This window comes from Equus caballus, chromosome 7 (assembly GCF_041296265.1).
Source record: "Equus caballus isolate H_3958 breed thoroughbred chromosome 7, TB-T2T, whole genome shotgun sequence".
Lineage (NCBI taxonomy): Eukaryota > Metazoa > Chordata > Mammalia > Perissodactyla > Equidae > Equus > Equus caballus.
Genome location: NC_091690.1, coordinates 83,678,536 through 83,691,021, shown reverse-complemented (window position 1 = coordinate 83,691,021; position 12,486 = coordinate 83,678,536). Strand labels below are relative to the sequence as shown.

The window sequence follows — 12,486 nt, the reverse complement described above, 5'->3', positions numbered from 1 at the left end:
TCAAAAGAGAAATAGAGGAGACTAGACCAAAAGCGTAGATAAAGGAGCCATTGCAAAAGTCTTAAATGTCATGCTAAGAAGTTTGTCCTGGGGAGACGTTATCTTTGTGTTTAAAAAAAATGCCATATTGGCAAAGGATGAAGGGTGGATTGAAGAAAAAAGGACCAGAGATAGGGAGACCAATGGGGTAGATACTGCAATATTTCAGGTGGAAAATAAAGATGGTCAAATTTTAAAAAATAAACAATCTCAAGAAGACGAGTAGTACTCGCAAGGCCTGAGTCAAGGCAGTGATATTTAGAAGCCAGAACCAGCAGGACTTCATGAGAGATGATTTAACGTGGGGGATAAAACGGAGAAGGGGTGGGCAAGCTACTGGCCACGACCACATCCAGCCTGCCATCTATTCCTGTTCAGCCCGAGCTTTAAGAATGGTTTTCACATTCTTAAATGGCTGAAAAAGAACAAAAGAATATTTTGTGACACATAAAAATTACGTGAAATTCAAATTTCAGTGTCCATAACTAAAGCTTTACTGGAACACGGACATGTTCCTTCATCTGCCTATCATCTATGGCAACAAGGCTGGAGCTGAGGAGAGGCCGCAGGGCCAAGAAAGTCTAAAATGTTTACTATCTCACCCTTTAAGAAAAAGTTGCCGATCTCTGAAATATAGGATGACTGCACCCTTCTACTTTAGGCAGCTGGTGGGACGGTGGGAGAGGAGAAGCAGATTTCAGCAAATGGAACTAATAATGATTCCATCAACGGCATGCTGAGTTTGAGGACCTTGTGACACATCCAGGAGATGGTGGAAGGATGTATGTGGATATAGGTGAAAGATCTGAATTTGGGATCTGGATTCGGGAATCTTCAATGGGTGGGTGGTCATTGAAGCCATGGGAGTAGGTGAGATAATCCATGGGTAAAATAAAAACAGAGGACAAAGCTGGTGAGGTCAGAACCCCAGGAAATGCTCATGAGGGGGAAAACAGACAAGAAAAGCCTGAGGAGTCTGACAAAGAGTTGTCAGAGACATAGGGAACAATTCAGCGGGGATAAGGTCAAGGGAGAAGAAAATTTTAAGGAAAAGAAAAAGTTAAATAATCCAAATGCCACCAAAAGCCCAAGTGGAATGAGGACTGAAAAAGGAACAGTGCATTTGGAGGCCTCAGCCAGCGAAGCACAAACAGTGGGAACAGAATGGATTCTCCAGGTGGCTTCCAGGATTCCACACTCTCCGGTTTCCTCCTATCACACTTGCCACCCCTTTTCAGCCTCTCTTGCTGGTCCTTCTTCATCTCCCAATTTCTAAATGTTGGAATGCCATAGGGCTCAGTCCCTGGACTCTTCTACTTTCCATCCATGCTCCCTTCCCTGATGATCCCATCCAGTCTCATGGCTGTAACTATGCCTCCGCACTGATGCATCTCCAGCCCAGACCCCTCCCCAGAACCAGGCTCCTAAAACCAACTGCCAACTCAACACCGCCATTGGGAAGTCCAGTAGGTGCCTCTAATTAAACAGGTCCAAAAGTGAGTTCCTCCTCTTTCTCCCAAAACCAGCTCTTCCTGCAGATTCTCCATCTCAGTTAAACTCAGTTCCATCTTTCCAGTTGTTCAAACCAAAAACCCTGAAGTCATCGTGATTCGACTCTCTCATCTTCCATCCAGTCTTCCAGTAAATCCTATCTGCTATCCTTTCAAACTATATCCAGAATTCAATGCTCGTCCCCCGCCACTGCTACCACTCAGCTCCAGACCACCACCATCTCTCACCTGGATCATCACAGCAGCCTCCTAGCTCTTCTCCCTGCTTCCACCCTTGCCCCCCTCAGTCACTTAACACCATCAGAGTGATCCTGTTAAAACAGAAGTGAGACTGTGTTATTCCTCTGCACAAAATCCTCCAAAACCCACCCATCCCACTCTGAGGAAAGGCCCAAGTCTTACAATGGCCTCTGGGGCCCTACACAACCTGCCCCCACCCTACCTAATTACCCTGAGACCTCACCACCTTCCACAATTGTCCTCACCCCCTCTTCCAGTCACAGCGACCTCCCTGCTGGTCCTCAACACACCAGGTCCACTCCTACCTCAGGGCCTTGGAATTCACCATTCCTTCTGCCTGCCATATTCTCCCAGATACACATCTGGCTCTCTCCTTCACTTCCTTCAGGTCTTTACTCAAATCCCCTTCTCAGTGAGGTCTTCTCTAATCATCCCACTTAACACTGCCAACCACCCTTCATCGCACAACGTTCTGTTTCCCCTTTTCCTGCTTTATTTCACTCTATAGCCCTTACCACTCTAACAAAACACACACATTTTACTAATTTATCTTGTCTGTTACCTGTCTCCTCCACTAGACTGTAGGCTCCATGAGGGCAGAGGTTTTGTCTGGTTTTTTTCCTTGCTGTATCCCAGGACTGAGTACAGTGCCCGCACATGGTAGGCACTCAATACATAATTGGTGGAAGAATGGGAATAGTGGATCGGGAAGTGACTAGGAGATGAGAAAAGGGAAGCCAGGACACACAACTCTTTCAGGACCTCTGGTGAGTAGCTTAAGAGGAAACCAGCCTCAGATATTTTCTACAACTGGGAAAGACCCGAGCGTATCTGCAGAATGTTAGGGGGATTGAGCAGCATGAGAAAGGCTATCTGGCTATGCCAGGCCAGCAGAAATGATGGCCTCATAAGCAAGGGGAGATGGGATCTTTTGCAACGGACTAGGGCAGGAAGGCAGCAGGGAAGCATGGAAGTAGATACAGGGGGCACTAACAGCAAAGGGAATTTGAACAAGCGCATCCCTGGCACTCAATTTTCTGTCTCAAGGTCTGGGCAGAGCTTGAGTGGTAAGGGTATGAACAAGGCACTTTGGAAATGAGAATGCAAGCTGATTAGGAGAGAAGAGAAGGACTGCTCAGCAGTGCTGAGGGCTCTGCTCACTCTAGAAATCTTACATCTGTTACAGGGTTTGGGGATTTTCCCCAGCAACACTGGACAGCCAGCGAGAACCAAAGAGGTCAGTCTTATTATTACTCTAAGAATTATTAAGGTAAAGCCTTCATTGTACACTTCAGGCATGGACATGGACAAAACGTAAAACTCTCACAGATATAACTTAAATCAGTGGGTAAATGATGGGAATGACCCTTGCTGCTGCCCTGATTTGGGGTGCCTTCAGCTGGCAGATACAATTCAAGGTGCGGTTCCTGGAAAGAGCAGGTCTTGAGGAAGAAAGATGAAAAGTGACTCTTTGGCAAGGAGACCCTGAAAGACTCATCTAAGAACCTACACAGGAGGGCCATGTGCAGTGTAAATGGGGACTGGAAATCCAAAAAGAGAAGATCCATAGAGAAAAGCAAAAGCCACTCAGCCACAGCTCATGAGAATGGGCCCAGATATTTCAAAATGCTGAAATGGGACATCTTGGGAAAGAAGAGGATCTGACTTGCAAAGAAAGATCCCTAATTTCTAAAGGAACAAAATAGTGCTACCAGGGCTTCACACAGTCGTGCGCCACAGGCTATTTGCAGAACCTGTGGAATCTTCTGCAGTCCATAACGAAAAGACAATTTCAAAATTGAAAGACTATTTAAAACTGAGCTGTCATTCTTAACAGCTACCATTATTCACACCATGCTATGCACATTACATACATCATCTCAATTAAGCCTCAAAACCTCCAAGTAAGGAAGAAGTTTTTATTCCCGTTTTATAGAGGAAAAAACAGAAGCTTGGAGGGATTAAAGAACTTGTCCTAAGTCATGGCAATAAATAAGGGGCCAGACCAGAAATCAAACCCAAATGTGTCTGGTGCCAAGACGATGCTTTTAATCTCTAGTCTCTCTTGCCTAACACTATTTTTTCTTATGAAAACACAGGAAGTGATGACTAATTTTAATGTATTTTTATGAGACGAAGTCATTCTATGATGCATATAGTAGGAATTCTTAGGAAGATATATTTTTATATGAAATTATTGACCTAAATATTCTAACTAACGTGTATTACTGCTTTTCCAATCTTTGGGTCCTACAGTGGGACACAACAGGTCTCAGAGGAATGAACGGTAGTCGTCGGGCCCAGGAGAATTCTATGCCAAAGCACGGAGATAATCTGCGGACAGACCGATGTCAGCAATCTTGAGGAATCATGAAGAATGGGAGGTTCTAGGACACTAGACATTTATGCAGGTTCTGCTAGGACATTTCTGCAGGATCCAGAGCAAGATCTAGCCATACTGTTACTGAAGTGATGGTTAGTGCGCCTTTGATTCCTGAGACCCAGCACACACTCACCAAGAGCAAGTCATTTCAGACCAACCCCACTGCCTTCTTTGGGCTCACAGAACCACCACGGGCAGCAGCGAGCAGCTGGAGCTGGGTGACGGTGGGCCCCATTAGAAAAAGCACGTGCTCTTCAACTCACCCACTTACATCCCCCGGATCAGCTCATGGACTGAACGACACAATCAGGACTTAGCAGTTAAGTTTAACAAAGATGAAAATAAGATCTTGCACTTGGTTTCAAAAACCCAACGGAGGAAATCTGAGATGGCGAAGGAAATGGCTTAGGAGCAACAAACAAAAAATGTCTTCGAGTAAGCAGATAGCAGGCGCCATGAGAGATAACAGTGTGACGCAGCTGGCAGAAGAATAAAGAAAAGCAGCTTAGCTGCGTTCAGAGAACATGGTGTCTATGCCAGAACAAAGGAGGTGACAGTCCTGTTCTCACCTGTGCTGGCTGGACTGGGCTGCTATGCACTATGCTGACCTCTGGGCAGCTCACTTTGAGAGGGTCTGCCAGTTATTCTCCAAGCCCCCTCCCTGACTACAATCTACTCCCGCACTGCTCTGTGCCCTAAGGGAGCTGACCCCTTCATAATGCATCACCCAGATGCCCTTGTCCCTGTGACTTCCCACTGGGTCCAGCCAATGGGAAACGCCAACAAGAGATTCAAGGTTAAGAAGAGAGAGGGAACACGCAGAGTCCCTGTTGTGCCACTGTCCCCCTTGTCCACCCGCACGTTTCCCACAGAGGCTATGCCCCTCTGCAGCTACAGTTCCCGTCAGGCAGCCCGCCTGCCACAGCGCCAGCTCTCAATGGGTTCCTGTTACACTCAATGGGTCCCCTTGTCCCTTCGGGTCTTGGGGTGGTAACAGCTTCCCCCGTCCGCTGTTAGCCTGAAGGTTCCTGATCATTCCTTCTGGGTTCCCTTAACCCTGGCCACACCTCTGTAAATAGTCCCTTCATTGACATTATTTTCAAAATCCCAACTAAATTGACCTCTGTTTCCTGCAGGAACCCTGACCAAAACTGGAGAGTCAGGATGCCGACGGGCCAAAAAATCATGTCTATGCGGCCCAGCTACCAGAAAAGAGGATGTTTCGGCTGGTGAAGGGAAGACTCCAGGAAGCAGGCTGTCCACACCAACAAAATGAAGGGCCACCCTTAGACTCATTCTCCTGGTTCCATGAATAGAATAACAGTAGATACAGAGACACCAGCTTTTTACTTTTACTATAAAGTAAACTTTTCTAAAGAGTTGGCAAAGGTGGGGTGAGCTCTCCTGGTAGGACACGAGCTTCAGAAATTCTGAGTTGCCCAGTCTGAAGCCAGAGAGCCTGTATCAGGAATACTGTAGGGAAAATTAGAAAGGGAGTCTAGAAAAGGACTTTCCAAGCCAGGATTTCATGATTTGGTACCAAAGCACTCTACTCAGACAATGCTTTACCAAAATAACCACACTGGGGGAAAACATTTTGGGGGATGTGTTTTGCTGCTTTTCACATCAAAACAGAGAACAGAAGTCTAGTTCTTTGCGTGAAGTTTGGTGATTCTCAACACTGAAGTTAAAAGAACTTACGCTTTAGGATAACTCAGAACGTGAAACTTGTTTTCCCTCTCAGCATCACGGCCTTCAGAAGGGTTATTCCCAAATCACTGAAACTATGGAAAAAATTTTTCTTAACCAAACAACCTCTACACATCTATCACTAATGCGTCTTCAGAAGTGAGATCTCGTTTTTCAAACCAAAAACCAGGATGTGAAATCTGCCCAAGAGACCAAATATTTTACAGGCAGACTGTCCTGGAAAAAACTAAGATCGCCTCAATTCACCCCGGTGGGAAAAAGGAAATGGTTTTTGCAGGAGCCCTCAGCTCCTGAGTTCACAGAAGGGTCGCAGCCATGATGCTAAGTGTGTGTGTCTAATCCAGGTTTTCCCCTTGGGTGCCAGTTGATCATTTATTACACGGTGGGACCACTAGGAAAGCCAGCTTTTCACTCATTCACTCAACAAGCATTTGATGTTAATCTACTCATTAATAGAGCCCTGCCGGGCCCTGGGAATGGACAAAAGATCAAAGAGGCCACCGCTGCATCTGGACTTCAGCAGGTCTAGGAAACGACGTGATGGCAAAGACCAATGAAGGCGAAGAGTGAGACTGACGGCGCCCAGAAAAGTTTCTGCACTAACTCGGGAAATGCCAGCCTACGGGCGCGGAGAGGCGGGGACTCGGGGCCTAGGGGAGGACGCCGCCGCCTCCTCGGCCCTCGGGCCACGCGGAGCCGCCAGGCCCAGCGCGGGCGTCGCCTGGTCCCAGTCCCCGGCTGCGCCACCAGAGCGCCCAGGCCCGGAGCGCAGCGCGGGCCGACCACAAGCAGGGCGACGGGGCCGCGGGGCGCGCACGGCCGCGGCACCAGGTTACCGGGAAGCGCGCGCTCGCGCCACCGCCGCCACCCGCCTCCGCCCCCGGCACCCGCGCGCGCTCCCGCCCGGCCCCGCTCTCCCCCGGCCCCTCGGCCCCGGCCCCCGCCGCTCGCTGGCCCGGCCGCACTCACCCTCCTTGGCTTTCTTCCTCCGGGCCAGGGTCCCTCCGAGTTTCCCCAAGAAGGAGTCATCTTTCTTCCGGGACGGGGGCGACTTGGGAGTGGGGGACTTGGGGACAGAGGGCGACTTCTGCGGGGAGGTGGCCATGGCGGCGGAGCGGGCAGCGCGGGCCGGTGGGGACGCGGAGCTGGCGCTGGGCGGGCGCGGCGGCGGGACGGAGGCTGCGGCTTTCCAAACGGAAGCGGAATTATTCCAAGCATTTGAGGCAGCTCGCGCTCGCCTTTCCCTTCCCTCTCTCCCTCCCTCGCGCCGCCCTCCGCCCGGCAGGAGCTGCGCGCTCCGGGCCCTCGCCCCGGCCGGGCCTGCGCCCCGCGCCCCGCGGCTGCCCGCCCGAGCCGGGAGGATGCCCCATCTGCCCCTTGCAGGACGCGGGGTCTGATCTGTTTCTGGGTGGTGACCCTCCAGCTGGGGAGCCTCCTTTCCCTGGCTCTGCACCCAGCACAGATCCGGGCACAAATGGGGGTTCAGTCATTGCTGGACCGAACCCACCTGCTCCTCCGTCTCCCAGTGCCTTGGCCCCGGCTGCTGGTGAGGAGCTCGCTCTTCCCTCTCGTTGATTTCCACCTGGACAGCTGTGAGGCCCATGTCTTGTGCCCACAAAAGAGAGCGAGCCAGCTCTGGGAAGAAACAGTGAACCAAAATGGGTTCAGGCCCCATGAGCGGGGCACATCCAACTGTTCCTGCCCCTCTCCCTGGCTGTCAACCTCCTCTTCACCCCCATCCAAGACCGAGAAGTTTAAGTCCACGAGCGCAGGGCCTAGGCTGCTGCTTCTTACAAACACCCCAGTTTCTTGGAGCTCAATGACTTGTGCAAAGGAGGATCCCAAATGCTGGTGGAAACGAGTTGGAAGGTACCACCATGGGCTCCTGTGAGACCACCCCCTCCCAAACTTATGCCACCTACATAAAAGCAACAGAGTGATGACCAGACTCATTCGGGCTAACAGGGAGTGGCATAAACCCCAATGTTTCAGTGAGTCTCGCTAGACATGATTACCAGCAGGTTTTATTGTGCCTGCCCTCTTGAAGTTCTCGCTTGGCTCTTCTGGCCGTCTCTCGTTCACATACAGACTCACACGGCCCCCTGGCAACTGTTTCCTCCAAGCAGCTACAGCTGGTTGACCCTGGGTGATCACCTGACCCAAAGGACTACTACTTGACTGGAGATCTGCCAATCAGATGGTCTCCAGGGAGAACCGAACTAAGCTCCAGAGACTGTTGTCCAAAGTTGAGCACTTAGTGATGATCTTGCAGACTCAAGACTGGGGTAGCCATCTTTAGCCGTATGCATGCTGATAAATAGAGAAACGAAAGAATAGAGCAAAGAAGTTTGCTCAAGAAGCCATGTGGTCTGAGTAATGAACAATTGTGGGAAGTAGCTGCCTGGACCTTGAATCTCTTCCCGGTGCTCCCTTGCAGTTCCCAGGAGGGCTGGCTGCGCTTCCTTCCTAGGACATGTTCCTGAAGCCTTTTAATAACCCATCTGCCTTAACTTGAGCTAATCAGCAAAATGACAAGTGACAATTCCTGAGCAGAACAAACAAGAGGGTCAACAGATTCAGACTCTCAGCAGAGTATGTGTTCATTTTATCCTTGCTTGAGAGTCATAAGTTTACCTCTTTTGAAAATTATGCCTTAGCTGGTGCCTCTTACCTGATTGAAAGCAGAGAAGTCATGATGACTGCTAGAATGTTCGCCCCGGAGCAGGGGAAGATTACGACACCCTCTTCCCCTCCTCCAGCTACCATCTTGATAAATCTAATGGTGAGAAGCCAAAATAGAATTGTGGTTTGATTACATCATTAATCATTCTTGTTCAGATATTGGATACATAAGGACATCTCCAAAATCTGATCTCTAGCCCTGGGCACTCGTGCCAGGGAATCAGGAGACACACGGCTCAATAGCCAGGTGATCTTGGGCCAGTTTACTCCCCTTTCGGAATCTCCATTTTTTCATCTACAAGATGAAGTGGTGGAACAGAACAGTGGTTCTCAAACGCGATTGTGCATCTCATTCCGCTAAAGAGTTTGCTGCAAACGTTCACAGGCCCCATCTCTAGAAACTCTGATTCAGTACCTCTGAGGCAAAACCAAGGGGTGGGTATTTTTTAACAGGGATGATATCAGGTGATTTTGAGATAGCTGGTCCATGCAGTGATATTTGGGCATCTAGAGCCACTTTCAGCTCTAACATTCCATGATTCTCTATTCTTCACCAATTGCTGATATCTCTATGCAGTGCTTAGGTCCCAAATATGGCATGATCAAAATTGTACATGGAGATCTCTTAAATTGCTTGTGCATGCTTTTGCATATACAACCCTCTTTGGTAATTTTGTGTACGTGCGTGAGGAAGATTGGCCCTGAGCTATGTTACCAACCTTCCTCTTTTTGCTTGAGGAAGACTGTCACTGAGATAACATTTGTGCCAGTCTTCCTCTGTTTTGTATGTGGGACACTGCCACAGCGTGGCTTGATGAGCAGTGTGTAGGTCCATGCCTGGGATCTGAACCTGTGAACCGCAGTCCGCTGAAGTGGAGTGTGCAAACTTAACCACTACACCACTGGCTGGCCCCCACTTTTTGGTAATTTTTATGCATGCTAAAGTTGGAAAGCGAGTGAACAAGACTAATAGGAGGAACAAACAAAGGAAAGACTTGACTGTTGGATGCTGGCTCCCAGAAAATACCAGCAAAACAAGCTGTAGAGAAGGCAAAGCTGAGTTTATCATACACGGTAAAGAGAGCCTTGCCTTGGCAGAGTCTCAGTAGCATCTCAGACTGGGGGAGGGTAAAGCGGGGATATTTATAAAGTTTTGGAATCTGGTTTAAGGCAGGTCTTTCCATGCGGTGATGCTTGTTTTATTTTGGCTAAGGATTGTGATATAATAGTATAGGATTGGTGGACGCAAGGCAAGACGAGAGTAAATAGTCTTTTTAATGGTATCTATTGAGAAGTTTAAGGGTTCTATGTTAATTTCAATGAGATTTGGGGGGAAGTTCTTGAAAAAAACAATAAAGTTATTTGTAAGTTTAATCTTTCTCTGCAGGAATTTTTTGGAATAAAGTTATGTTGATAAAGATGGGGAAATGATCGTATGGGTGTGAGAGGTTTCCAGAGTCTCAGTATTATGCAGAAGGCTTGTTATTCAAACCTTTCTGCCTCTAGGATAATTATCAGTCTCTCTTGAAAGTCCAAGGGAGAATGGATGGTGAATTATAAATCAGTACTCCTCAAAGTGTAGTCTGAAACCAATATTGATCCGCAAGCTGTTATTGGTCCTCAATGATATAAAAATAGAAACTGAGTGTTTAGAAAATTTTATAGCAATTTAACAATGCAATTTTGTATTTGTTTAATGATAAAAATTGGAAGCTTATATTTTGAATGTCTTTTCATTTTATTTTTCTAATAATTCTTTCTTTATTGTATTTTACAAAATATTGATCTATGATGGATTCGTCCTTCGCCATCGATTATTTGAAAAGCACTGTTCTAAATTGCTCTGGTTTGCTTACAGAGTTTATAGACTCTCTTTTGATGTTATGCTTTCACAGTCCTTATGGATATGAATTGATCTGGTGTTTGTTCAGGAGATTAAATGAGATAATATACAGGAAAGCACCTTGCACAGGGCCTGGCACTGAAGTAGACTGAATCTAAATCTAGCATAATCAGGGACACACACGTGCTGTTCTTTGATGAGATGCAGAGAAGATGTGCCAGCTCTCCCCAATCTCAATGGATATTTACAGTTAGGGCCCCACTGCTCAGTAGCCCCTCTCATGCTTGGTCATTGGTGTCATGTTACCCAAGGGTTAGATGAGAAGGACAGCTCATGAGTTAAATGTGTTGCTGTGAAACTCTGCTGAATCCCCAGGCCAGTCTCTCCCTGAAATCTAGACCTGGACAAACTGCCCTTGGAGAGAATTAGCCAGCTTCCGGTCCTGGCTCAGTAGCTGGGTGACTTTGGACAAATCTTTGCCTTTCCTATACTTTCATTTCCATCATCAGTAAAGCAAAGCCAAGGCAGTATCTGCTACAGCTGAACGTCCCTCATTCGTTATGATCAACAGTTTCAATTCTAGGTTACACTCAACAAAAACGACTAAATTTGTGCACGCAGATACATGTTTTAGAAAGTTCATAGTAACACCATTCAAATGCCCATTAACAGTTGAATCGATGAATAAATTGTGATAATTACATAGTGGAATATTATACAGCAGTGAGAATGAACAATTTCCAACTACAAGCAGCAATAGAAATGTATCTCAATATAGTGCTGAGTGAAAAAAATCAGACAAAAGAGCATATACTCTATCGTTCTAATCATACAAAGTTCAAAAACAGGCAAAACTAACCCATTAGAAGTCAGGATAATGACTAATCTTGGGAGGGACAGTGAATGGAAGGGGGCAGGGGCAGTGAGGGGAGACATGAGGGAAGTTACTGGAGCTGGTAACGTTCTATTTCTTGATCTGGGTACTGGTTACATGGCTGTATTCACTTTGAAAATTCATGGAGCATGTGCTTAATAATTTGAGCAATTTTCTGTATGTGTAAAGTACTTCAACAAAGTTCATAGATTTATCACAAAAATGATTAAATATTTAAATTGAAGCCATGGGACGACATGCTCTGTAGGGTCCCTTCTATCTCTGTGGTCTCCTTCTCCAACTCCCTGGGTAGCCCACATCACTCAAAAATCCATAGGTCCCAAACTAGGCCAGTTCTGTCCCCAGACCTTCTTTTAGGAGACCATTTTTCTAGCTAAACATGTGCCACCCAGCATCGTTCCCATCCTGGTCCTGTCATCTCCCCTCAGCAATTCCAACAGTCATGGCTTTGCGATTTACAAGGCAAGACCATGTAGTGGTGAAGGGTATGGGTTCAAATGCCATTCTGCAGCCAAATATCTGTATAATCTTGTACAAGTCATACAACCCCTCTGTGCCTCAATTTTCTCATCATAATGAGAACAAATGAGTGCTTGCCTCATAAGGTTGTTGGGAGGACCAAGAGAGTCAGTATAAACAAACTACTCAGCTCAGTGCCCAGCAGATAACAAGGATTAGCTCAATAAATGTTGATTATGAGGATCTCCTTTGAGACCCATACATGATATCATGACCTCCATTTTATAGGAGAGTAACTTGAAACTCAGAGAGTTTAAATAACTTGCTTCAGATCACATGGCCAATAACTGAGAGACTAATACTATAGCCCCAAGATTCTGTTCTCCCAAATATCCATCGAACTCACAATCTTCAGCTAGGATTATGGTCCCTCAGAAGAAAGACTATATTTTTCAGCTAGCTGCAGGCACATGACTAAACTTTGAGTGATGGGATGTAAGCAAAGTGTTATGTGACGGCTTCCAGAATCTTCCTAACAAATAGACAGGAAAAGGATGTTCGGACTTATACCATCAGCCTGTATAGGAGAGGCCAAGCCCCTGCTGAGAAAAACTGGAAGGCTGAACAGAATGTAAAATCATCTGCTTGAGAGTACTGGAAAGCTGACAACACCTATAGGGCCAAGATCTAGAAGGAAGATCCCAGGGAGGTGAGCCCGTCACAT

General features: G+C 47.1%; 1 protein-coding gene across 1 annotated transcript in view; it reads right to left on the bottom strand.

Moving 5' to 3' along the window:
• PARVA (parvin alpha) overlaps nt 1-7,219 on the bottom strand; it is a 146,595-nt gene extending 139,376 nt beyond the window's left edge. Inside the window, exon 1 of the mRNA XM_023646063.2 lies at nt 6,853-7,219. Coding sequence (XP_023501831.1) covers nt 6,853-6,988 — 136 coding nt within the window. The 5' untranslated portion in view covers nt 6,989-7,219. The remainder of the gene's footprint in view (nt 1-6,852) is intronic.
• Nucleotides 7,220-12,486: the final 5,267 nt, after the last annotated feature.